The following is a 27,942-nucleotide window of genomic DNA, read 5'->3' on the forward strand; positions in this document are numbered from 1 at the left end:
TCAACTGCTAGAGCAGTAATCACTGTCAATTACTAAGTACTCCCTTTGTTTTTTTTTTAATTTAACGTTGGCGTCAAACAAAGGAGAATGGAGGAAGCAATTAACTACTCCAGTAGGGAATACATAGCTATAGCGTTTGCAATGTACGGCAGCAAACAGCAAAGGCCAAACCTTTGTTTCCAAGCGTATGTATGCTAGTCAAGAATCTAATTAAGCAATATTCTGTTCTCAAAAAAAGAAAAAAAAAGAAGAAAGAAAGATCCAATATTCTAATAACCGGACTCCAGATTCTAAGAAAGCAGTTTCGTCGTATCAATCAGAAAATAGTAGTACAACGCAGTTGTTTCTACATACCATAATTGTAGCGTACGTCAGGCTGCACGCTTGGCTTAACTTGATGGATTAGTGCCAACCTACAAATACTCCTTCCATGCATACAACGATCATACAAAGGGTACCGTACAAGGTAGTAAACACTTATGCCTTCTTTGAAACGGGAGAGCATTTTGAAGGATCATCTTAGGGATTGAGCTAGATTCTAAAAAACAAAAGGAAATACAAATACACATTTCTCTTGTTTCAAAGGAACTCTCCTTTGGAACTCAGGATTAAAAAAAAACATGAAAAGAAAAAAAGAAGTGTTGGATTGAATTGTCAAGGCTTGTTAAATCCTTAGGATTTCAAACAATACAAGAATTGATCTAATAAAGTTGTTTGGAGTTTCCTAGGGAAAAAGCACGAGAATTTTGAGAGAGGAAGACATAGGAAGATTCCCATGAGGTTGGAATTTATGCTAGAAACCCTCCAAAATTCTAATGAATTGAGGCAATTCATAAGAATTTATATGGTTTTGAGATGACCACTCATTTGTTCCAAAGATATGCATAGGGACTATTTCCACCGGATTCAAAATCTCCAAATATCCTTTGTTTCAAAGAAGCCCCTATATGGCGCATACTGTAATATAAGTTGTATTACCATATAATATATGTGGTTGTATCAGAAACAGCTTCTATTTAACAGTTAGCTATGACATGGGCTTTTATTGTTCTAAATTTCAAGGGATAGCAAGTATACCACTGTGTGAACTACGTATTAGTTAGACCAAGCACAACTAGTTGTTGCAAGATTTTGTTGTTGTAGCTGCCAGAAATTGCTTTCAGCTAGCTTCTGCGTCCAACCATAACAGTTTTTAAACGTAGAAAGGAAGAAAGTCGACCCACCATATTATGCGCATTTGTGCTGTAAGCACCGGAACAAAAACGCATCAAGTTGGAATAATCAAGTTCCAGACTTCCTGTTATTTGGCAAAGTATTGACAAAAGCTGGGGTAACCTGACCTGAAATGGATCATGACATCGGCACAATTAAAGCCCACGCTTTGTTGTCGCCACCTACAAAGTACGCTTATGCTGCAAGTGCAAATTAAAGGATATTACTGTCACTTCCAAAGTAATTATGTCACGCGGTAGTGACAAAAGCTGGAGTAAATTCCGTATTATCGCGCAGTAAGTAACCAGTAGTGTGAAGAAGCTGTGGCCGGCTGCGATAGCGATGTGAAGGTGAAGCCGCTCTGCTCAAAACAATCCAGCAGCAACTAGCAGTAGCGAGTAAGTTGATGGGAAAACAAACAAATTCAGTAGAACATCAAATGCAGCAGCAGCAGCTTGTGCCAATCCAATCCAGGATTAGGTAAGAATAGCACGGGATCAAGTGGACAAATCGGACAGCAGCTGCTGACCCAAAAGATCACACTGCCGAGTCATCCCACCTTACTATATTGTGCATACATCAATATTAGCAGCATTTTTTCATGCCAACTACAGGGCTTACCACTTAATCAGAGTGGGTCCCTGCATGCTCTTATGAAATAAATAATGATGGACGCATATCACAAGCACTAAAGCCACCAGAGCGTGTTCATTATCAGATCACCGGATGATTAGCACAGCCTTGCCAATTATCAGCCGACCACGAACTTGTGACATCATAAACCACACTAACGATAAAACTTTTACAGTGTAACAAAAGATGTGATGTGAAGACAGTTTTTCAAATTTAAAGTACTATTGCTTCCGTTAATCTTCCTTCACGAGAACAACAATGAATCGGCATGGCACATCAGAAATATTCAATCGGTTGATCGTCGTGATAACAACGCTTCCATGGCTTTGAATAGTAGTTTGCTTACATTTGTATGCACGTTCCAATTTTTTTATACTAACCTTGAAATAGCACTTACGTAGTTCGGTGTAGATTTTGGCACATACCGTACAATACAATATTGGTAGATGACGACTGGCAAAGCATTTCAATACAACAGCAACAGGTTCGCAACAATAATAATGCCACCGTGCTACTGCTCATGTGGACACTTTCTAGATGAACAAGCAAGAGTTGCTACACATGAGGTTGTATACCAGAAATGAAAATTCCCAATTTGATGTACCCAGAAGACCTATGAAATAGCTTAAATGGACAAGATAGAGATCTATCAGTCCCAACAGTACGCAGATTCCAGTTTATGTAATTGCTTAAAAAAATTCAACAGGGTGTTAGACTGTTAGTTCACCTAAGGCATTCTGCTAAACTGCTGCCAAACATAATAAAAGTGTCCATTCGTCTCGAGCAAACTAGCATGGCTTCCCCAGACTAGCGAACATCAAGAACACAGGTAAATAATACTAGGGAGCATGTTCATGTACAGAGAAAACCAGACATACCAATTTATAGCTTTCAGATCTTAGAGAACATTTTGAAACAGGGAAAAGATGCATGAAAATTGAAAAGGCTCACAAAATCAGAACTCTCATAACTTTCTTATTTCAGATCACTCACCAGCTCAGTAGATACCAGAAAGTAACCATTTAAGAACAATAAAACAGAAACAGTGAAGAAGTTATAACATAGACTCGCACAAAATCACCAAATTTTACAAGATGTATTTAGCTCAATATCATTAACACCAAACTGTGGTTTAGTAGAATCTGAATATCTGATGATATTCAGGAAGATGTGACATGCCCATAGATCTGCCAAATTTTCAGGGATCATATCCAAATACATCTTGTAAAATTTCATATTCAGTGAAAGGCTTATAGCATGGCACAGCAACTTGGTTAGGCATTGGAGAAATAGCAGTAGATTCGTTAGAAAATGGCATAAGTAAGAAGCTTCAGCAAGAATGAAAAATAAGGAATGAAGGTATAGCAGATTGATTATTCATTGCTTCAAGAACTACATGCAAAGCACAACTTTGTATAGGACGAGCAGGTGCATGACACCTAGATTGGCCTAATGCTAATTATAAGCCGTACTGCTTATAATTTGTGGCCAAAACTTTTATGTGTCCTTAGTTTTCTAAAAGCCAGTGCTGAAAAATAAACCTTAAAATGAACTTCAAAATTAAGTTTTAAAATTCAAATTGACAGTGGCTTATAAGCTGTAGGGAAAATGATGGGAGCCTAATTACTCTAGCATTATACTGTAGCTACAACTTTATCTATAACTTAACAAATACCAAATTCTAGTTTGAAAAATGCATATATTATCTTTACCTAAGGCAAGCAACAAACTCCTTATTCATATGCCATTTATCCCTGACCCCAGACCAATGTCCATAATGTTTGAGACAGGCAGATGAATCGTCAACACAAAAGATCATATCACTTAAAACCTTCCTCCACCTAAGCAAACAATTGTAAAAGCTGAAAGCATTCATGAACAAAGATAATACTTATTCTGGAACCAATGTTAGAACTTAATGTTGTAGTAGTCACCAATAAGCACGGTCCAAAACGAAGATAAGCAAAGCATATTATACTCCTTGTGTCTTTAATCAAAGCAAAATTAAGAACTAAATAATGTGTTCACCAAATTAAGTTTAGTAAAGCACCTCATCACATTGCAACTAGGGACTAAATTAGTTTGTTATAACCCAAGGTTGCATGACCATGAACTGTTTCAATCTTTGGCAAATGGGCTTCCTTACTACACTATATTTCTAAAAGTACCACTTCATACAGTTCATAATTAGTGCAGCTGTACCCTAGCTTTGACTTTTGTGTAGACTCCTGACTTTCTGAATTCAAATATGAGATGCTTGCATGTCATTATGTCAATAAGAGCATGCAAGTTATCAATTATATGAACATGCCTTGTTACGAAACAAAACCTGACAAAACCTTTTCTATAATGTTCACCACCTGAACCTGCAAGCACAGAGCAGAAGAGGAATGCATGCTCTTTTGTGTAGACTCCTGACTTTCTGAATTCAAAGATGAGATGCTCATTTTCGAGGAAAAAAAAGTTGAGGTGCTTGCACGTCACTATGGCTGTGTTCTTTGCCCAGGGTTCCCAACCCCTCTCCCTCGTTTTCCGCGCGCACGCTTTTCAAACTACTAAACAGTGTATTTTTTGCAAAAAGTTTCTATACGAAAGTTGTTTAAAAAAATCAAATTAATCCATTTTTTTAAAAAAATAGCTAATACTTAATTAATCACGCCCTAATGAACCGCCCCGTTTTCCACGATCACTGTTCTGGTTGGGATCCTGGGCTAGCGAACACACCCTGTCAACAAGAGAGCACGCAAGTTATCAATTATATGGACATGCCTTGTTACATAACAAAACCTGTCAAAAGCTTTTCTATAATTTTTATTAGCTAAGATCACCACCTGAACAATGTACAAGCACAGAGGAATTCAGCAAAAGAGTGTGTTGAGATATTTGAATCCATAAGGAATTAAGAACCATAACACAGCATGAAACATATAATGTTATTGCTGAATTAACTAAGAACATAGACACGTTTATGGTATTGGAATACCTAAAAGCTATTCTGTATGTGAAACACGCTGAATGAAGATATATATATATGCTTGTGTTAGGACCTATTTTTAGCATCCTTGACTCTGCTGGATGATATTTCATATAAGGCATCCCAATAGCACATCTAAGGTCAGAACAAATGAAGCTTAAGACCTAACAAACTTGTTTTCATGTTCATTTCAGAAGACAAATAACTAGAGTACCAACCAAGCCCTAGGAAACTATAAATTCAAAAGATCAATAGTAAGTACAGAACACACACACACACACAGGAAAAATTGTATACTTGCCTGCCCTTGCTATGACTGCTGATAACATTAGTACTGAGTAGAAAGAACTAGGGCACACCTGAATTCATTAACTTTATATATAGTGATTCCCCACTTCATGCGGCCAGTAGGAAAACTAATTATGTACTGACTACTGAGAACTAATATGTAAGTAGTGTCGCGAGTCAAGATCAGCAAAGTTATTATAACGATGTGATCACCTTGTTCATGTAACAAGCAGAGTGATCATCATACACATATTCCCCCCTACGAAATCATCAAAACAAAATAAAAGTAACCTGAATTTTATTGTCTGAAGCAACAAACCCTGAAAAGATATTTAAAACATTTCACTTTTAACAAGTACAGCAATTGAAAGTATCTCATGATGCTACGAACCAAGTACAATGCAAATAAAATTCTTTGACATGTCAATTCCCTCTGCATGCAATGGATAGATGTCCCGAATCAATTAAAATCTTAACCTGAGCGCATTTAGTCACGCACCGGACTGGTATGTGTTCTCCATAGACTTCAGGGCATAGCAGTGAACCCACCATCGAACACAAAGCCACGGTATACGCCATCACTGTACCCAGGAACACCATCAACCCAGTCCCACTTGCCACCGCTGTTGCCTAGCTCATCCTCCTCCCACATTGCCAGCTTCCCGCGCACCCGCTTTCCAGCAAACCACACCTTGCCATCACCGCCGAACACCTTGACCTTGTTGTTGCCACCAGCAACAGCAGTAGGCATGGCATTACCCTGTGCAGCAGCCTCACAGAGGCCGGTGAAGCAACGGTACATATTGGGAGGCATGCGGCCAGCTTCGTCCCACTCCATGGTGGCCAGATCTAGGCGTAGGATGAGCACCGTGGAGCATGGCGCGTCTATGGCGAACGAGGACCTGAGGCCGCCGATCATGAGGACACGGCGGCCGCCGGCACCAGCGAGGAGGCGCGGGCGCTTGAGGATCTCGAAGACATCGCCCCACGCGGAGCGCTCGACGGGGGCCCAGCCGCCTGTGAGCATGGAGAGCGGGCAGGAGAAGAGCTTCCACTGGCTGCGCCACGGGGTGCCGACATCGCAAAGCGCGAAGACGGCGGCAGCGCCGGAGGCGAGTATAGGGCTCCGCGGCTTGGAGGGGAGCGAGAGGGGATGCTTCATCCACTTGCCGGATCCGGATGGGGTGTAGGAGAGGGCGGCGAGCTCGGTGAGCACGAGGACGACGCCGCCGGGGCCAGCGAGGACGGTGCCGTGGCGCGCCCAGGCAGATCCGAGAGGGGGCAGGAAGCTGTAGGTCCCCGCGAAGGGGTTGCAGACAGCGAGCGATTTGGGCGGGTGGGCGGTGGAGGCGGTGGAGGAGGAGGAGGAGGGGAGGGATGGCAGGGAAGGCGAAGGGGACTCGAGCCAGAGGTAGAGGAGAGAGGGGGAGGAGGCGACGGGGGAGAAGGACTGGTTGGGGAGGAAGGCGGAGAAGGGGAGGCGGAGCCAGTAGCGGCGGTCGGGGTCGAAGGCGTGGAGGCAGCCGCCGCCGTCGGGGCGCGGGTGGCGGAGGAGGAGGAGGCGGAGGGAGGGGAGGAGGGCGAGGAAGTTGTGGGAGAGGGTTTCGTGGAAGAGGCGCGATACCGGGCGGCAGACGACGGCGTCGCGGAGGGGGAGGCGGAGGAGCACGTTGTGGAGCGCGTCCGGCGGCAGGAGGTGGATGGGCGCCGGCAGCAGCGAGGCGGCGGCGGCGTCGGCGTCGGAGTCGGAGTCGGATGCGGCCATGGCGAGAGAGAGTTTGGTGGGGAACTGGAGCCAGCCGAGCCGAGATAGCGGTGCGCAACTACACAACACAGAGGAGGAGCCCGGGGGCATTTCCGTCATTTCAGCCAGGCTGTAGAGCGGATTATAATACTAGTACTATACGGTGGGTTCACCTACTCGCGCGGTGGCCCCCTATGCATGTGGGTCCCAAGGAAGACTGGACCCACTGTCAGTGAAGCGTGTAAGGGAGGCGCTGGTGGAAGACGTGAGTCTGACGGGAAAGCCGTTGCGGCTGCGGCGTCGCGATCCCTTGCTGCTTCCCTTCCCACCGTGGGGAGTAGACTTGGAAGCCAATGGCAGGTGGGGTCCACCTGTCCGTCCGTGCCCGTAATGCCCGTATGCAGGCCAGTACAGTGTCGGGTGTTTGGGGGAGGGCTTAAAAGGGAAGTGGGCCGTATGCCACTACAATTGGAAAAGAGGCCAAGCCCATTTATGTACAACCCACTACACTCCATCTCCTTTATAGTAGTCTAAACCGGCGGCTTTACAAGTTACAACCGTCGAGTTGGATTCAGATAAGTGTTGTGACTGCATTATTACCCGATCAGGTTGTTTACAGGTGGTAGAGACGATGTAAGATGGGGGCTTTTTGGTAACAACGGCTACGGCAATTTTCTATGAATGCCAGATTTTGATATATGATGTTGTTAAAATCTCTGTTGAGCATTGTAATAGGGAAGCCAATTGTGTGGCACATGTTCTAGCAAATCTTACTTTTTTAAGTTTAGGAATTCTTGTAATTGGTTTGATGAGGCCCATATTTTCTTGTTAACGTTCTAAACGTTCTAGTGAATGTTGTAACAATGTTTGTATATTAATAAAGCACACCAAATGATTCCCTAAAAAAAGTGTTGTGACAGTATTCTGAGAACTGTACGTAATCTCAGCCATTTATTTTTATGATCGATGGTTTAGATTTACTGTTACAGTAACAGCATGAATAGTATCCCTTGCTACGATGTTTTTGCTATAGTACGATGATGAACAGTGTGATCACAGTCTGGATCGTCCGATTTGCATCCGTTGATGAGAACTGCAGTCAGATCCGGATCCCGTCCAGGTGCGGTGAGCACAGCGATGTTTTGTTTCTGGCCGGCAAAAATCTCAATCTTTTCATGTTTCTTTTCAACGATCAATCGATCATGCGTTGCAAGAGGCAGCCCTTGTTGTTGTTTTTTTAATTAATCTGAACAAACAAACTGCATTTGTGCTCGTGCAGTGCATGCATGCTCGCTTGGGCGACCCCAAGGGCCATCCTCAATCAGCTAAAATGCTCCATTATATGATCGATCAAGGCAGGAAAATGGCATTAGTCAGTCTACAATGAAAAAGCAAGCAGGGATCAGAGAAAGCGAGAGAGAGAGACCAGTGGCATGATACAACAACATAGAGTGGAGAATGAGATGGTAAAGCAGAGATGGAGCAGAACACAAAGATATGGGCAGGCAGCAGCAGCCAGCCAGAATTCGGGATAAGATTGATAAAACCGAAAAGAGGGATTAGAGTGGTGCCTTTCGTGTGGACGCCATGCTTATCCCGCACTATATCTACATATCTATATGTGCTTGCCTATTATTAATCCTCTATTGTGTCTGTCTGAACTCTTAACCCCTAATCAATCTGATCACTTGATTACCAATTGATGATCCATGGCGCGTGATGGCGGCTAGCTCGATCATCATCATTCTTAATTTACTCTGATTGCTAGCTCTTTCCACACGCCGTTCTTCCGGTCGGCTGTTTGGGCGAGCCGTTGCTTGCAGCAGCTACGTACCATTTCTCTGATCGACCTATGTTCCAGTGGCTGCCGATTCAGCACTCACTAGATCTCGCCCGATTTTTCACGAATAATCAATACAACAAATCTCTCCACTAGATTGTTTTTATTTCTCCATAATCTCCAACATACATGGATGATGGATGAGTGCCATCGAGTAGCGTACCTAACATCTTGACCTGCTCTGCTGCACTTTGTCATCGTCCTCTTCGTTTTCTTTGAAAACTCTTGTCTTCTCTTCTTCTTCTGTCGTTGATCTTTGCCCATGGCAGGGAGTCCATCGAGCTGCCTTTTCTTCTTCATCTTTTTTTCCATTTGCAAAGTTGTGTTTCCGTTCACCACTTGTCATCTTTCCCTCCAAAAGTTCATGTCTAATCTCCGCTCAAAGCTTTTTTCCTTTATTTTTTGCTCGGATAAAAAAAGACAACAGTCTCCACGAGAGGGATGCCTGCAATTTGATTAATTTAACTGATTTGCATTGCACACCTTGACATTAATTTTTGTACTACTACATACATTTTGACTAATATAAATATGTATAGTTTTTTTCTTCTCTTCTGTGAGGGAAGCAAGATGAGAGCAAGCAAATTCGTTCATTGGGCTCGATCGAAGCCGTTCTAGAATTAATACAGACCGGTGTCTTTTCTTTCTTTAATTTGTTCCTTCTTGGATTCTCATGTTAAAAAAAGTGCAATTCCACTCCCAAGCACTGGCCGTAAATATGAAGTGACAATTAAGGAAATAATGAGGTTTCATCCGACAAGGAGAACATTCCCCTGTCAACTTAACCGAATCCCGCACACTTTGACTGTATGAGCTAGCTAGCTACAATTGTTTTCAGTATACCGTACCGTCTTTAGGAATTTAAAGCCCTGGTGTACTGGCGTGAAATAAAAAAAGATGTCTTAAAATTGAAAAACTCATATAGACAAAGAATATTTATATAACTTCGATATATATGTAATTGCTTACAACGTTAAGGTAGTGTTAATTTAAGGTGGGCTTTTCTCTGATTCTAAGTATAGTACTTCATCTACCAGTAGTAAATTGAGCTAGCAACATGCATGATCTTCAATGCATGGCATATGCTCCTTTACTTTGAAACGCATATAGGAGGAGTATATGCTAAAGAGAGCGCATATGTTGCACAGTGAAACTAATGTAATCATTTCATTCAGGTACAATTAATGGCAAACGAGTCGATCTTCTGCTTAGAGTAGTCCACCAAATGTAGTAAGTTAAGGTACGAGAGGCCTCTTTTGTCTTCAAGGGATCTTGCACAGTTACCTTGAAGCTGAAATTAAGCATCATCTAGTACGTGCTAGGCACTTACTATATGGCTTGCACTCCATGGTGTTCAGAAGTCAGAACAGGGAATCGATCAGTGCAATCGACTGGTATGACAAATTTCACTGAACAGTACAGTTTGAAGATATAAATGCATGGGAAATTTATTATATTATTAAAGGAATAGAAAAAGGAGCCTCACGTTCGCTCTCATGACCTAGAAATTCTCACATTAATCGGAGAAAAAGAAAATGCAGAGTCCATATAGAAATACAATTTAGAAATAGCTAAAATTCTAAATTTAAAAAATAAGGAATATTAGAAGAGGAGACTAGAGTCCATATAGAAATACAATTTAGAAATAATTGAAATTCAGAATTAAAAAATAAGAAATATTAGAAGAGGAGACTAGAGTCCATATAAAAATACAATTAGGAAATAACTGAAATTCGGAATTAAAAACAAGGAATATTAGAAGAGGAGACTAGAGTCCATATAGAAATACAATTATGAAATAACTGAAATTTGGAATTAAAAATAATGAATATTAGAAGTAGAGTATAGAGTCCATACAGAAATACAATTAGGAAATAATAGAAATTCGGAATTAAAAAAAGGAATATTAGAAGTAGAGTATAGAGTCCATATAGAAATACAATTAAGAAAAAAATAGAACTTCGGAATTACAAAATAAGGAATATTAGAAGTAGAGTCTAGAGTCTATATAGGTATTTAAAACTAACTAAAATTCGGAATAAACATAATAAAATGAAAAGTAGTGTTTAGAGTCCATATAAAAATGCATTTTACAAATAAATAAAATTCGAAATTAAGAAAAACATGGGAAGAAGAGTTTAAAGACAATATAGAAATACAATTTAGAAGTAACTGAAATTTGAAATTAAAAATTAAAGAATATTGAAAGATGAGTTTACAGTCCACATAGAAATATAATTAGAAATAATAAAAATTCATAATTAAAAAAAATATATTAAAAGACGAGTCTAGAGTCCATATAGAAATATATATAATTTGCAAATAACTAAAATTTTATATTAAAAATAATTAATAACTAACACGTATATAAAATACAATATGAATATTACACATTAATAGTTTCGTAAAGTTATTGCAAAATTTAAAATTATGTTGTCATTGTAATATATTTTAATAAAATAATGAGAAAATATATATGCTATTATATGAGAGAAAATATAATGATGCTAGCCGCGCAATCTGCACGGGTTACCGTGCTAATTCTTTTGATTTCTCAAAGGGATGTCTACTCGTTTGCTAAAAAGTATTATCTCCTATCAAAATTCATACAATGTATATACATACAACTTCATAAAATCCTAAATCTATACTTAACTCACATATTGAGAAATAATACCAAAATATGGTAAGGTTTATTTTGGCGACAAATCAAACACATCAGCTGGTTATATATTGGTAATATATATAGCCTATTAAGTAATTGTCAGTTAAGTCAATGAATAATTATTAATATTAGATATAAATGTAATTTGCACATACACAATCGGCAAGCACCGATATTGAAGAATAGGTGACTTTAAATGTTCGTGGAAGGTGGCATCATGTCGAGGAGCAATACAGGGGAGCAAAAGTGAAGGGTGTTGGTCTAGAGAGGTAGATAGCTAAAAAGAGATGGATCGATCATGCATATATAACGATGCACTGCACTGCAGCTAGTGTAGTAGCTTTAAAATTAGTTGGCGACACGCAATAGCCACACCAAAACCTCCTGAAAACCACTATAAAACACGCCAAGAAGCGTGCTCGCCACACTGCCCATCCATCCACTCGATCGATCTCAGCTAATTAATTAAGCTAACAGGCCAGCCAATCAGCCATGGCGGCCATGATGAACAACGAGAGATCAAGCAGCAACAAGCTGCAGGTTGACGCCGAGAACCCGGCGGCGGTGGGCGACGAGCTGGACCTGGCGGCGCGCGCCAACTGGCTGCGGGCGGCGGTGCTGGGCGCGAACGACGGGCTGGTGTCGACGGCGTCGCTGATGCTGGGGGTGGGCGCCGTGAAGGCGGAGGCGCGCGCCATGGTCATCTCCGGCTTCGCGGGCCTCCTGGCGGGCGCCTGCAGCATGGCCATCGGGGAGTTCGTGTCCGTGTGCTCGCAGCGCGATGTGGAGCTGGCGCAGCTGGAGCGCGATGGCAAGCGCGGCGGGGAGGAGGAGAAGGCCCTGCCGAGCCCCGCGCAGGCGGCGGCGGCGTCGGCCATGGCGTTCTCGGTGGGCGCCGTGGTGCCGCTGCTGGCGGCCGGGTTCATCGTCAACTACAGGCTGCGGATCGCGGTGGTGGTGGCGGTGGCGAGCGTGGCGCTGGCGGCGTTCGGGTGCGTGGGCGCGGTGCTGGGGCGGGCGGCGGTGGCGCGGTCGAGCGCGAGGGTGGTGCTCGGTGGGTGGGCCGCCATGGGCATCACCTTCGGCCTCATGAGGCTCTTCAAGGCCAGCGGCATATGATCGATCGATCACTAGCTAGTTAATTAAGCTCTCTGCTCTACTACTAAGTTCATTTTTTTTAAAACTTACTGCATTAATTAAACTAAACTAAAACTGCATATGCATGTGGACGACGATGATGTTTTGGCGCCATGAGCGCATGATATATACGCGCGCACATGCACGCGTTCTTCGTGTTCGATCTTTCCTCTCCTCCTCGATCTCCTCTGCTTACAAGAGATTGCTTGTCTAGCTGCTCCGGCTGCCTATCGAGGCTAACTAATGATCGATCGACGACTTTACGTAGCAAAAGTAAAACCATTAAGCCTTGTACTCAGCTCCATACATATATAATAATAATAATAATAATAATAATAATAATAATAATAATAATAATAATAATCCATGCAAATTACTCCTAAGTTTTTCTTCCTTAAGTTTTTGAAGCTACCAATCGATCTCTGGTTAATTATAATGTTTGCTTGGCTCTCTCTCTCTCTCTATATATATATATATCGCCAAATCGATGCCATATATAATTAACACAGCTTGAACATACAGCTGTTACTAATGATCAAGCCATGTATATAGCCTTGAGAACAGCGATTAATGGCAAAACAAAACCAAGCTTTTTTGCTGTGAGCAATCATGCATGCATGCCTGCTCTCGCTTGCTTTTCGCCTCATTCCCTTTGAACAGCTAAACTAGTTATATATATCTGGTATTTATTCTAAACCTCATTTCACTCCTTTTCTTTTCTTAAGAAAATAAGAATTTTGTCTTGTCGCCCACTATCTACTACTCCCTCCGTTTCGAAATGTTTAACGCCGTTGACTTTTTAGCACATGTTTCACCGTTCGTCTTATTAAAAAAATTTAAGTAATTATTAATTTTTTTTCTATCATTTGATTTATTGTTAAATATATTTTTATGTAGGCATATAATTTTACATATTTCACAAATTTTTTTGAATAAAACGAATGGTTAAACATGTGCTAAAAAGTCAACGGTGTCAAACATTTCGAAGCGGAGGGAGTATAACAAAGATATTTTGTTTTCCTTTCCTTTTACCATCGCGGAGACATGGATGTTCTCCATTATACTATCTCCATCCTAAAATGTTTAACGCCGTTGACTTTTTTAAAAATGTTTGACCATTCGTCTTATTCAAAAAATTTAAGAAATTATTAATTCTTTTCCTATCATTTGATTTATTGTTAAATATACTTTTATGTATACATATAGTTTTACATATTTCACAAAAATTTTCGAATAAGACGAATAGTCAAACATGTTGAAAAAAATTAACGGCGTCAAACATTTAGGGAAGGAGGGAGTATTTGCAAGGACGTCGTGGCTGTTGTTTGATCTGGTTGTGGAGAACGGGCTAACTAACTAGGCCCAGTTTAACTTTTTGTCTAGGAGAAGCCTGAAGGAATGCCTGATCAATGGGCCGGCCCACCTACCCCGCACCCTTCTTTATTAGCATGACGTGAGATATGGCTGACGTGGCCACTGGAGAGGCCGCACCTTGCATACGCATATGGCACAAGGAGGAAAAATAATGGGGAATGGACACCAGAAATACAGACAAATGGAAATATTGTGCATTAATTACTACTCTAACTTAATAAAAGTGAAGTTTATTTTACACGAAACTACATAATAAGTTTACTCACACGTTGTCAGCTATAATTGGTAGGGTTCATTATTATGGTTATTCACGTAATTGCGCGGAAAATATATCGGTTCATTTAATTATATAGTCGTTATACTAGAATCATAACCTTTTTTTATTATTTTATAAGGACTTCATCCAATTGCGCGGGAAATGGTTCACGGTGCAATCTTGATTATATATCACTCTTATGTTTGCACACAGGTTAGTGGTTGTATAAAGGTTGAGAGGGTGTGCTTTGCATGTGTACACCATCTAGGTTGGAATTTGTCAGCCCGATGCAAAACTTTCTTTAGTCTAACGTACTCTGTTATGTTGATTTTATCAGTATTCCTTTTCTTATTACGCGAACTATGGTAGGCAACTATTGAATATTGGAGTATTACTGATCAAATCGTGGTACATTACGATGCTGTAGTCGTAGGAGTACATAATAACATAAACAAGAAGGACAAAACTAAGATGAACTCAGGTTACATATCTAGAGAAGATATTTCCCTCATTATATTGAACAACTGTTATGACCTTATCTACTCCCTCCATCCCAAAATATAATAAGTTTTGGTTGGATGAGACGTATCCTAGTACTACGAATCTAGACATGAGGTACGAATCTAGACATGCCTCATGTCGAGATTCATAGTACTAGGATACATCACATCCAAACAAAAATTGCTATATATATTTTGGGACAGATGGAGTATGTTTTAGAACCAATTTCATATATAGAGCCATGTAGCCATGTAACCATGTCTTAGGGGGCACCACAATATAACCATAGCGATTACAATGTAGCGTAGACACGCAGGGAGATGATGGCGGCGTGGTGATGGACTCGTAGCGGCTAGTAGCTATATTGGTTGGAGAAAAATGTCCATAATCAAAGCCCTGGGGATGTAAGCTTCAGCTGAACCCCATTAACAAATTAATATCGTGTGTTCTTATGTCGTCATCTAGCGTGTCTTGGATGATCAATAACTGAAACGATCGAAAAAGTTAATCGTCGTTCCGCTGTATCTTTTATAACAGAAATCACCCGATTGATCAATTCGAGAGGCAAGGCGAGTTACAAAAATTATTCGATCTCTCTAGCTACATATTCAATTTATCTTTTAGAAAAATCCATTGCACATTCCCAACTGCTAGCTTAATTATTAGAAAACTGATTAAACCGGTAGAAATAAATTGATGACTTCTAGTAACAACTTCAATAGCTAGAAAACATCGATCAGCAAAGAAACGACAGCAACACTCATCATCTCCAGCAACATGCGTCCATCAGCATCACGGCATCAAGCTAGGGTCAATGCTAGCTCATGCATCGGCAGGAGGAGCCCCAGCAGCAGCGTTGTTGCTGTTACCGTTGTTGATGGCGGCGCCGTTGCCGTTGCTGGCGATGTTGCCGCCGGCAGGTGGCGACGGAGGCGCCTGTTGCTGGTGGTGGCGACGGCGGCGGCGGCGAATGTAGGTGTGGAGCTGGGCGAAGAGCGTTGATCTCCTGGCGTTTGCACGGTTGATCCTCCCAATGATCCTCAGCAGCACAGCAGGGCCCGGGTTGTTTGCTTGGGTGAACCTGAACAGCTGCTCAAGCCTCCTGATCGTCTCATCCAACACCCTGATCTGCATCACACACATTTTCGATCATCACACTTACATCAACACACATATTTATCTGTGTGTAGTACACACAATCTGTTAGGAAACGATAGGCGAACAAACGATAAAAAACAATAGATCAATCACAAAAGACACGAGATTTAACGTGGAAAACCCTCCCAAAACAGGAGAGAAAAAAACCACGGGCGCCAGCCAGCAAAATATCTTCACTATATCTGAGGTGAGGTTTCATCGCCGTACGGCGGCTTACAAGAGGTATATATATAGTGGAACCCTAAAAGAGATGATGATCCGTACCGCGGGGGCTCCGCCCCCGCTCCCCCGGGCGTCCCCAGGCGCACAACCCAATGGGCCAGCTTCAACCTTCGCTCTGCTACGGCAGAAGCTAGCCTTTATTAAGTGCAAATGAATTTGGATCACAACTCAACACAATTATGTATGCATATTTGCATAGACATGCATGATATGTATAGGAGATTTTTTATGGTCCAGCAAATTATACTGCTCGGTACCAGTACGCATCTGCCGTTCGTTCCAGTATGGGTAGGATTGGAAGAGAGTGGCGCCAGCCATGCGTTGAAGCAATCAAGTGGCGGTGAGCGGTGGATACCGGCATGCGTTGAAGCAGGCCGCGGCGGCGGCATCGAACTCGTCCTTCCCAGCGGCAGCGGCGTTGAAGCAAGCGGCGGCGGTAGCGAACTCATCGTTCCCGGTGGCGGCGGCGTCGATGTCGTCCTTCCCGCGGCAGTAGTGGCGGCGACGTTGAAGCAGGCGACGCCAGCAGCGAACTCATTGTTCCCAGCGGTGATGGCGGCGTCGATGTCCTCGTTCCCGGCGGCGGCGGCGGCGACGGCTGAGTTCACCTCCAAGAGTCGGCGGCGTCGATCCAGGAGGCGGCGGCGGCGTCGATCGATCGAGAATCCCAGCGCTTCTAGGGTTCGAGCTGCCCGTCCATCCCTCCCGATCCGGTTATTGCACGCGAAGTTACGTTTTTGCCCTTCCATCTCAGTTCTCCGCGTGGTACTGCACAGGGACAGAATTGGTACCGCCCGGTACCAAACTCTACCAGCCGTTGGATCGGGCCAGATCCAACGGCCAGGATTTTGGTACCGGGCGGTACCGGTACCGACCGCTGTACCGTAACAACACTCTATGTATAGATATGTTACACAAACAAAAAAAGGATTGATGCAACAAGCAGATAGAAGATGAGATGTGTTACTCGGCGTATGAGAGATCTCTCCAAGACTCGGTCGATGTCGTTGATCTGTAGATCACCGTCGCCCTGCAGGCCATGATGGTTGCCGTTGCTGTTGCCGTTAGGAGCGGCGGCGGCGGCGGCGGCCATGATCGATACGAGACCAAACTTACAGTACTGATTGTTACAGATGCAACACTTGTGCTCAAGTTTGAAGATCGAGGGGTGCTAACTGCTGCTTATATAAGCGTTTCTACCAACAAAATAGTTAATAAGGCTAATTAATGTGTGATACACACATATACGTCTGCAGTGACTGGCCACAAGCTGACGACGGTATCCCAAGATTTGTTTTTCCAATCAATGGTAAACATAAATTCCAGAATTGATAAAGATCTCGATTTGATTGCTTTGCTTGATTGAAATCCAAGTGTATATATCCTCAAAATTGCCATCATGTCCCGGCATAGACAATGTTAAAATGCTCCATTTTTATTTCTTTATTTTTTTTAGAAAATGTCATTGATGCAGTTCACAGAAAATTAGTAAGTACATCTAGAACAATCGGTTTCATATTCATTACATTTCTCATGAAACAAAAGAAGATAATCATGAAAGGATGGTTAAGTTCAGGGACATTTTCTAGGTTCCGATGAAGCTATGTGTACCACAGTCCTGATTTTAGTTGAAACTTTGAAATGTTGAAACATGTTTAGTACACTAATAGCAACGTACCCAGTCAATTTTCCAAGAGCATATATCACTTTACATTAGAGGGTACGTATATAGTGATAATAGTGTATATTACATAATTGGATTTTCTCTCTTGTGTGTGCCCCCCTCCCCAAGCGCGCGTATAGTTTTGTGTGTGCCCCCCCACCCCCCAAGTGCGCGTGTGGGTTTTTTTTGTGTGTGTTTGGGATGAGGTGGGAGGTAGTGTGTGGGTGTGGGGGATAGAATGTTTTGTATGTGGGTAAAAGTGTATCGTACAATTCTATATATAGAACATATTTGAGAACATATGTATATATGCACGTTTATTTGAATCAATGTAAGTGCGTGGGTAATTTATTTGTTAATCATTCTTTTTTAAGACAACAAATATAATCAGAAAGAGTCAATTTAACCCATGCACTCTGTCCACGAAGCACCCGTGCAATTGCGCAGAAAATTTTATTATTTCGAATAAATCCGTGCACTATCTATCTAGCGCGAGATACGTACTCTGACTTCAACAGGAACGGGAGGGAGGAAGAGCTGGACTGAGAAGGGAGGATACGCATCTTCTGACTTTGGCTAGGAGCGGTAACACATGACACGGGAAGGAGAAGAGGCGAGATTGACCTAGGTAACACATGACATGGGAATGAGAAGATGCGAGATTGGAAATGGGATAAGAAACAGAAAATGTGTCGTCCTGTAGCATGGACCTCCCACTTCACGCGTTGTTGTCTGTAGTCACCCGTTGTCGCCCGTCCGTTGCAACCGACGAGCCATCCTCCCTAGCTTTTGCTGCCGCCCCCGCTACCGCCAGCATCAGCTTGCCAATGTTAGAGCAAGAATAAAATGGGCTATAAGCAAGCTATATGCTTATGTCGATTAGAGAGATAAATAAAAGTGGGGAGTGTTGGCTCTTATACAAGAGCTAACTGCACACAAACTCCAAGAAATATGTATTAAATTCATGGTGAGAGAAAGAGAGAGGATGAAGAAAATAAAGATAACCTTATAGCCAACCTACTATACATGTTAGTTTTAACATTGACTAATAGTAAGTAGTGAGCTCTACTATTAAACTTGCTCTTAGCCTCCTGTTACCGTTTGTGGACGTCGTCCTCCCGCTGCCAATGGTGCCATCCCCTTGCAGCCGTCGGTCTCCTACTGCCGCCGATGCCACCCGCGCTGGCCTCCTAGTGTAGTTCCCCGCGTTGGATGTCACCTCCCGCCATCGGCTACTCGACGCCGGATCTAGCCGTGGGGGCACCGGATCTGGTCGGTGCAGCACTGGATCTACCACCTCACACCAGAGTTCGCTGTCGTAGCCCCTCCGGCTTCCCAAGCTCCACATAGCCTCCCTCGCGTCGGAGACGGAGTGTCGCCGAGGTCTGGCCGGAATTTTCACAAAAGAATTTAGTAATAAATCCAAAATTTATAGTTTTGCAGGGTAAAAAAAACACAATAAAACTTTCATTATATGTCATCAAGCAATCATTTTAATAGTTCATCCAGAAAATAATTTTAATAAAGTAGAAGTGATTTAGAAGTTAAAATGGGAATAACTTTGTATCGGACAGCATCTAATGGACGGAACTAAATCAATATATTAACCTTGATGTTTTATTTTTTTTTTCGATGGGATCACAAAAGAAGAGTATGAGCTCTGCGATGGGTTTTTGCGGAATGGGGGCCAACGCGTTTGTGCACACTTCTCAGCACGTGGTTTGACCTGCTATAATCGGACGGGTGAGATAAGAGTTGCAAGATTAGACCAACCAGTGACGGTGAGATTAGAGCTACACGATTAAAATAAGGATGTGACTACACAGTTAGTGGTAACTGTATTGTCTAAACCAGCTACCACTCTATATATGAGAGACCCTATCCACCTATACTTCAAATAAAAATTTCTCTTAAACTACTTATCCGATCTACGATCCGATTACACCGTTGTGTTCATAACAATTAAATCTTTATAACAAGATCTCACATGATTATATTTTGATGAAAAAACATAAATTACTTTTATAGTATATCTAAATTACTTTTAGATTTCACTAAATTACTTCTTAGACATATAAAAATAAATTTAATAAAACCTAAAATTAATTTGCATATATTATAGAAGTAACTTATAACAAAAAGAGTGTAACTTTAATGCATGTCTTTTTTTTATTGGACGTGACTACACAGCTAGTGGTAGCTGATTTGTACTCCATCTCCTTTGAACTTGAAAAATGCAATAGTATGTATCTTTTTTAATCTCTTTAATAACTTATATCTTTTTAAAAAGGTACACTGGTGGGCAAATGCCTGGTAGTATTCATTTCAAAAAAAAACTTATGTCTTTTAGATCACATATTACTTCTAATGTCGTGATAAAGTTACTTCCATTTTGTTTTAAGTTACTTTTATAATATATGTAAATTACTTTTAGACTTTATTGAATTTACTTTTATATGACTAAGAAATAATTTAGTCATATCTAAAAGTAACTTATATATATATGATAAAAGTAACTTACGTATATAATAAAAGTAATTTATAAATATAAATATTTTTTCATCGTAATATAATCATGTAAGATCTTGTTGTAAAGATTTAATTGTAACGAACACAACGGTATAATCGGATTATAGATCGGATAAGTAATTTAAGAGAAAACTTTATTTGAATAGGAAAAAGATATACATGTCTATTGAGAAATAAGGCACACACTATGTCAATCCTTCTCGTTGCGCCATTACAGCGCGGCCACGTGGATGGACGATAGGCGCGATCGATCGGCTATGAGACGCGTCGCGTGATACGACTAAAGCGAGAAGCCTCTCAGTTTAGATTTTACGTTAAAACAACTAGTGCACACCGTTTAGATTTTCATAAATTCATACAGAGAATCGATGGTCGACGCTCTAGCAAAATCATCGCACTACAATTAGGGTGTGTTTTAGAATTGAAAAAAATAATAAAAGGGATGTGCTTCTGTGCTCTGAAAAAAAAACTTGCACTTAATTAAAAGGGAGATTAGCACTTAATTATCATTAGCGAGGGGGTAATTTCGTGCAAAGATTTTCGAGCCCATATCCAGCCCAGTCCATCTGAAGCGATCCCCACCCCCTACTAGTCCACCACGGCGCCGCTCCTCAACCGCACCGCCGCGCCGATTTTCGCCTTGCCGTCGCTGCTCTGCCCTCTTCTTCAGTTAAAAGGATACCTGAGTAGCTATGGCCTGAGTGACAGTAAATTCAGTTTCAGCCTTAAATTGTCTCCTCAAAGATTTGCCTTCAAGTTACAGAACAGAGTCAATGCCTTATTGCTGCAATCTGACTTGCAAATTTGGTTGTACATATACACATCTGGCACAAGCTTCATATTTACAAGCACCATGAAAACCTCATATGCAGTCCCAGCGCTGCCACTTTTCAATAGAATCGAGAGAATGGCATTCGCAATAGGTGACGATGGTTGGGCGACGCCGCCGACGCGCGGGTTGTGGAGGAGCGATGGCAGCGCCGACGGTGGCGGAGGGAGGCAGGAAGCGGCGTGGGGAGGGAGCCGGGCGGCGAGGCGGCGTTGCGAGGGGAAGAAGAGGGCAGAGCAACGGTGGCAAGGCGAAAATCGGCGCGGCGGTGCGGTTGAGGAGTGGCGCCGTGGTGGACTGATGGGGGGGGGGGGGGGGGTGGGGATCGGACTGGGCTGGATATGGGCTCGAAAATCTTTGGACGAAATTACCCCTCGCTAATGATAATTAAGTGCTAATCTCCCTTTTAATCACAGCCACTGATTCGCTTTAACTTTCGTGCAAGTTTTTTTTTTTCGGAGCATAGAAGCACATCCCGTAATAAAAAGATTGATAATATACACAACACAAGATAAGTCACTAGTACATATAATTAATTAAGTATTTAATTATATCAAACTTGAAAATGGATTAAAATTTTTAAAACTTTTCTATAGGAAAATTTTGAAGGAAAAAAAAAGCACTATTTAACCTTCAGGAAGCGTAAGTGTAAAAAACGAGGGATTTTTCTCCCCCTTGTGCTTTTCTCAAACACAGCCTTAGAGCAGATAGAAATAATATAACAAGAACAGTAATTCATGTCAATAAACGATCCGGAGGGACAGAAGCATGACACAGAACAAATTCATGTCTGCCCAAACTTCACTTATTCATAATTTGTAAGTATGAAACCACATGCAAATTGATACACAGCTGGAGGGTAAAGGAAATCATAGCCAGCCCCATAGCACTCCATTTTTGTGAACAAAGTCTCTACTCCAGTTTTGCAGTTGGCACAAATACAATATTTTCACGATAAAGATCGGGTAGCACTCTACTGCCTCAAGCTTTGCAAGATATATTGCGCATACAGGTCCCTGAGATTAAATAAACAAAAATATGTGTTAATATATGCCAAAAGGAATAGTGGTATCTTCATACCTATTCCACAACACACACAATCACATCTTGTTATGGACTTATATTTCACTGCAGAACAGAGAACTTACATGGAGTACTGAATGGCGTCACGAGCAGTGTTGGCAGGCAAGAATGCATCAACAGCAACCTCCTTGTTCTCATTCTTCTTGTCTAAAAACATATTGTTAAGGACAATAACAGATGTATGCATGACCAATACTATACTATATGGGATATGCAATTTAAACCATAAAACGGACTATGAGGATACAGTCTTCAAAGAAGCGTTTAATCTCTTGGAGGCGGTGAGGAGACAGCTCACTGATGTCATTGTAATGACGGTATTCAGGATCATCAGCACATACTGCTATTATCTTGTCATCCTTCTCACCCTGATCACAAAATCCAATATCGTCAGTAAAAAAAAACAAAACAAAAAGAGTGAACCCGTGCAGGTCTTTTTCCCTTTGCTACAAACAGAACAGTAGAAAATATACCTGGTCAATCATGGGCATAAGGCCAATTGCTCTAGCACGGAGGAAGGAACCAGGAATAACAGGCTCCTGTGTGGATTAAAAGAACACATTACCACGAGATAATGGCACAATATATTCCACACTGTAGTAAAAAAGAGAATGGTTTTGAGGTGCAACTAAAAAACTACTGGTGCTTGTTCAAAAGTGTCAATGCCAAAGGACTTGCAGGCTGATCCCCTGCTCTCAGACACTATCAGTTAATAATGCAAAGGACTGTTTTGCATGTTTAAAAGAAAAGAAGCACAATGGAGTTACCTGCATCAGGACCAGAACATCCATTGGATCATTGTCTTCACAAAGTGTCCTTGGAATGAAACCATAATTATGGGGATACACAACTGATGAGTATAGGACACGGTCGACCTGTCAAATTATGAAGCACACAGTTACAAAAATGTAATATTCTTTGACAAGAATAAACTCCTACAGCTTACAAATGCAGACCTATCAAATAATACAACACAGTAACACAAGTACATGGTGGTGGTGCATACTTTTAATTCCTTACGTAAGTACACAAAAAATAATTATGAAATTAGTCCATATTGTTCTTGAAATAGAGTTGTGGTAATGATATGCAAGCAATCATTTTACAAATAGAACACACACCTTAATCAGTCCAGTTTTCTTGTCAAGCTCATATTTCACTTTGCTTCCCTTGGTGATCTCAACAACCTGTGGTGTGATATAAATGGAAGCCATTAACCATGTAGGTTGCATGCACTGTCAGGAACCGACTGTAGATAAAGCTTCTAGAATCGTTAAACAGAACAATCAAAACCACTCGACACACTTGTTTTGACTCATAAGCAATTGTTTCCCAGCAGACTAACATTCCTTGTTGTTTACCCCCGCAAAAAAAAAAAAAATCCTTGTTGTTTGCACCAGAATCAAATATCAGTAAAGTTAAAATATTCAGTGAAAATCTTAATAGTAGAAAAAGGGGGAAAGGTGAAATTCACAACGTGCCCATGAGTCTACTAGTGGTTCTATTTTAATTCGAATCAAAATCCTACCTACAATTTATCCAAAGGTATAAACAGTTCAAGAAGCATAAAATTCCCATGGCAGCATATGGCTACACCTACCAGTCTGCCACCTAATACACATCATCCTGCTACTACCAAGATTTACAGAAGGCACATGCTGCGCCCACAAAAGATAGATGCTTGATGCCATGATATCAACAAAGTTGCTGAGAAACTGATGGAGATCAGCAGAAGGTTTAGAAATGTTAAGAACTTATAAATGTAAGTACTTTTCCAACTAGGTTTATTTATGATTGGCATCTGTTGTTCCATGGCTTGATCAATCCACTTAAAGTTCCAGGTTTGGTGCAATACCAAGGATGTTGCAACTGTCTTTAATTTTTGTTTAACTTAAATTCAGTGGCCCCCATTCTCTTGCCTGATTAAATTGGTATGAAGAGCTGAATTCTAATTATTCATTCATCATGCTCTTTGCCTGGTGAGTGAATTTCTTTATTCCTTGAGAGTGTCATGTTACTTCTTTGTAACTGGAAAGTACAACACCTATTGAACTGTAAATTTAGCAAACACCAAAAGCTGTCGCGGACCTCTACAGAGTCAATATTAATTGGACAGATATTATTTCCGATTTCAACATGTTTCAACCCGTCTAGCGGCAAAATTGTGCAGCCTACAGCCCGCCAAGGAAACTTATTTTGCACGCACTCTGGCATCATATGTATAGGTAAAGGCAGAGATGACACTTACAACGTTGAAGACAGCAGGAGCACCAGGGCCTGTTGAACCAAATTAAGTGAGATGATGCATGCCACATAGTGTTGTGGGTGAGCCATAAAGAGAGATGGGAAAGACAGTTCCATACCGATCTCAAGATCATGCCACGGATGTGCAGCTACTGATCTCCTCGACAAGGAGGACAGGATCCTCTCGTTGAGCTTAGGGGCGCGCCTGGGCTGCCCAGCAGCAGCATTGGTGTCCTCTTCACTCATCCTCCTATGATCATATCATAATAGGAACCATAGATCAAGCATCAATATAGCTGCTATCAGAATGAAAAAAAATAAATATATTTTTAATTAGCTTGAGCTGCAGCCTAGCAGGTCGAGCAAACATCTAGCAAAAAGCAGAGTTGCAACTTGCAAAGTTGCTTTCTTTTCCCCTACCGGAACTAAATACAGTCAAGCTGTATACAGTATACAACCCCCTGACCTGAGGCTAACATCCATGAGATGAGCATCCGAACAAGATACAGTCGTTGATCCGATTGATCTTAACACCTACCTACTACACTCAGATCAGATCCAGGGTCATGTATGAACCCCACCCAATCCCTTTGGAAGCAGAAACCAAATCCGCAACAAACTAAACTCGATGTAATATGGCTTCCGCTCAGATTGGACGCAACCCACAGCAAATAAATCCAAGTCCTGAGAAATAGCGCGGATGAGGAGGGGGAAGGGAGAGGATACCTTGGATTGGAATGGCGGCTGAAGGGGTGGAAGGTGGCGGCGGCGGCGGCGAAGAAGAAGAAATGAAATGATTCCCTGCACTGCACTGCACCCTCCGTCTGAGGAAACAGTATTAAAGACGGGTGGGATGACAATTTCTACTTAACTCCCTCCTTCTAACGTTTTAATACAAAATGAGCCCCTAATGCAAGTACTTGTGCTAATGCTAGTGCGCGTCTCGTGTGCCAATCTTTGGACTGGGAGCTCCCATGTTTTGGCAGCAAGTGGGAATATCCAATATCGCCCCTGAACTTTTTATTCGTTCTTTGTGATGGTAGAAAATCATGTCCCTTTCAAGGCTTTTGTTTTAAAATGTTTTATTTGAGAGGAATTGCTTGAAATTACTTGCACCTGCTCAACTAGTACACTACTGAATTAAAGTTGACCTGATGCGGTTTGTGTTGGTCATCGCATTCGCAGACGGCCATCAACCTTCGAAAAAGGGCTCGGGACATTGCCTGCCGAGTTGGTTGGTAGTACAGTGTTCCAATCGATCCCCATGTCCATCCATGTGGGCTCTTGTTTGACAGCGCCAAGCTCAGTTCAAGTGGATTCGATTCGATCGCGATTCCATATTTCCATGCCGTTTTGGAGTCAACTCGGTTTTTGGTCGGTCACACAGGTAAACTAGAAGGCAGGTTGACCGCTCCAAGCTGCATAGTCCTTCTCACGATGCTCTTTTCTGATCCTCAAGACGCTCGAGCATCCAATGCTCTTTTCTGTTGTCCGTAGTACTTCTACTCGGCTATCTCAGCTACAAGAGTGGATATCACACACAGAATTTTGACTGCGTTAGTTTGTGTGATATAGGGTGAGAAAGCATCTCGTTTTCCGCGCGCACGCTTCCCAAACTATTAAACGGTGCGTTTTTTTACAAAAGTTTTCTATAGGAAAGTTACTTTAAAAAGTCATATTAATCCATTTTTGATATTTAAAATAGTTAATACTCAATTAATCATGCGCTAATGGCTCACCTCATTTTGTATATCTTCCCAATCTCCTTTTCCTCAAACACACCCTTATACTCGAGTACTAAATTATTAGGATTTTTTTTATCTTATTTTCTTTCTTGCTTGCTTGCTTGTGTGGAAATGTGAAAATTGAGCGTCTCGCTTACAAATATTACAAAAGTATGGGCGAAATGAAGAAGCAAAACGGCAACGGAAAAAAATGAAACAAAAAGAAAGTATAGTGGTCACCGTCGTGCCAGTAGGTACTAGACCTTTTCATGTCGTCATTCAGCAACGTTGTTGGAGACTCGAGTGGAGAAGGCGTTGTTGGAGTGCAGCCTGTCGCCATAAGATTGGAGGAAATGCGCAGTTTGTCAGTGTGCGGTGTGCCTGAGTTGCGGCTCAACTTGAGACGACGTCCGAGGTAAAGAAAACGTCGACAGACGTTGCCGGCTCACAACGGAGGTGGAGGTAGGGATGGAAACGGAGCGGATATTTTTTGGATATTTCGGATACGGATACGAATACGAATATGGTATCAGGGTTTCCGTCGGATACGGATAATAATTCGGATATCCGGTGAACAGTGCTATTCGGATATCCGCAGGACCCATGAGACATACCTCATTTCTTTCTAACTCTATAACCTTCAATATACCTTTATAGATTTTAATAGTAGTTTATCTCTTAACACTAGTCCATACTATTAATATTATTTAAATTTTAAGAAATATTTATAAATTATACCTCATTTTATATTAAATGAGCTAATTATATATGTTGATATTTGTTTCTATTAGAAGTTGAGTTGGTTTTCGTGTTCCGAGAAAAATTTGTTTCCATATTCGTGTCCGATCATATTCGATTCTTATTTGTATTCAAGATAATCCGTATTTGTTTCCGTATTCGAGCTATCTGTATTCGTTTTCGTATCTGGTAAAAAAAATATGAAAACGAATATGGTATGAGCATTATCTGACCGTATCCGTTCCGTTTTCATCCCTAGGTGGAGGCAGAGACGGCGGCCCAATGGAACGGATTCGTCGCAAAGAAGGTAAAGGCGGGGACGTCATTTGAGTTGGGTAGAGTCGCCACCACCTATTGCGGACATCGGGATTAGACGGTGTCGCGGCGCCAGGTAAAGATATAGGTATTTGGTATGCTTGTGTAATGTATCGAACTGTTAATGGGCCTATTGGACCTGCTGGGAGTAATTCAGTCAATCTAGTTAACTGAGGTTGGTAATTGAATAAAATTCGGTTAGTTAGATCCTAAGATCAAACCAGTGGCCGAGTTTTTTCATTTTACAAGGATACCACTTGAACGATATTTTTGACGATATTTTTATAATTTTATAGCGGTAATCTTATAATAACGATTCAAACCAATAATAAATTTATAATTGCCCCCTTTTTTTCCACCACTGGGTTATAGATTGAGATCCTAGCGAGTTGGTTATGATAAACTTTTCCACAAGTGATCGAGAGAGAGAGAGAGATGGTACAGTGACCGTGCTAGTAGTCCAATTTTCATGCCCCCATGTGGGCTCATTCATGTTTGACAGCAGCAGGCTTTGCCTCCTAACTCCTGACTATAGATAGATAGCTCGACCATACTAGTACTATACTGTACTGTATATCGATTCGATTGCGATTGCGATTCCATGGCGTTTTGGACTCAAACTCGGTTTTTTCGGTCGGTCGGTCACACAGGTAACAACAGCCAAGTTTACTGCTCCAGGGAGACTCGCAAATAATTACACGACGCTCGAGCATCCAATGCAGTGCTCTCTCTTCTACTACTCTTCCTTACCTAGCTAGTACTCCTACTTGCCCATCTCAGCTAGTACAAGCGTGGAGATGGATCATACACAGA

The 27,942-nt window shown here is 41.7% G+C and overlaps 3 protein-coding genes across 3 annotated transcripts; 1 reads left to right on the top strand and 2 right to left on the bottom strand.

Annotated features, from left to right (window-relative positions):
• Positions 1-5,268: 5,268 nt before the first annotated feature.
• LOC127770064 (SKP1-interacting partner 15) lies at positions 5,269-6,924 on the bottom strand. The gene has a single exon (XM_052295732.1). It carries the CDS (start codon positions 6,870-6,872, stop codon positions 5,634-5,636), a length of 1,239 nt encoding a protein of 412 aa, XP_052151692.1. The 5' UTR covers positions 6,873-6,924; the 3' UTR covers positions 5,269-5,633.
• A 4,705-nt stretch (positions 6,925-11,629) lies between these two features.
• LOC127771478 (vacuolar iron transporter homolog 5) lies at positions 11,630-12,654 on the top strand. Its single transcript, XM_052297392.1, has one exon. It carries the CDS (start codon positions 11,849-11,851, stop codon positions 12,473-12,475), a length of 627 nt encoding a protein of 208 aa, XP_052153352.1. The 5' UTR covers positions 11,630-11,848; the 3' UTR covers positions 12,476-12,654.
• A 9,085-nt stretch (positions 12,655-21,739) lies between these two features.
• Positions 21,740-25,233, bottom strand: LOC127772070 (soluble inorganic pyrophosphatase). Its single transcript, XM_052298053.1, has 9 exons — positions 25,079-25,233; positions 24,472-24,602; positions 24,357-24,385; positions 23,230-23,295; positions 22,876-22,983; positions 22,582-22,647; positions 22,356-22,476; positions 22,174-22,255; positions 21,740-22,041 (listed from the first exon to the last, which is right to left on the bottom strand). The coding sequence occupies exons 2-9, from the start codon at positions 24,596-24,598 to the stop codon at positions 21,999-22,001; spliced, it is 642 nt and encodes a 213-aa protein (XP_052154013.1). The 5' UTR covers positions 24,599-24,602; positions 25,079-25,233; the 3' UTR covers positions 21,740-21,998.
• Between the last annotated feature and the right edge of the window lie 2,709 nt (positions 25,234-27,942).

The sequence above is a fragment of the Oryza glaberrima genome, chromosome 4 (genome assembly GCF_000147395.1).
Source record: "Oryza glaberrima chromosome 4, OglaRS2, whole genome shotgun sequence".
NCBI classification, from domain to species: domain Eukaryota; kingdom Viridiplantae; phylum Streptophyta; class Magnoliopsida; order Poales; family Poaceae; genus Oryza; species Oryza glaberrima.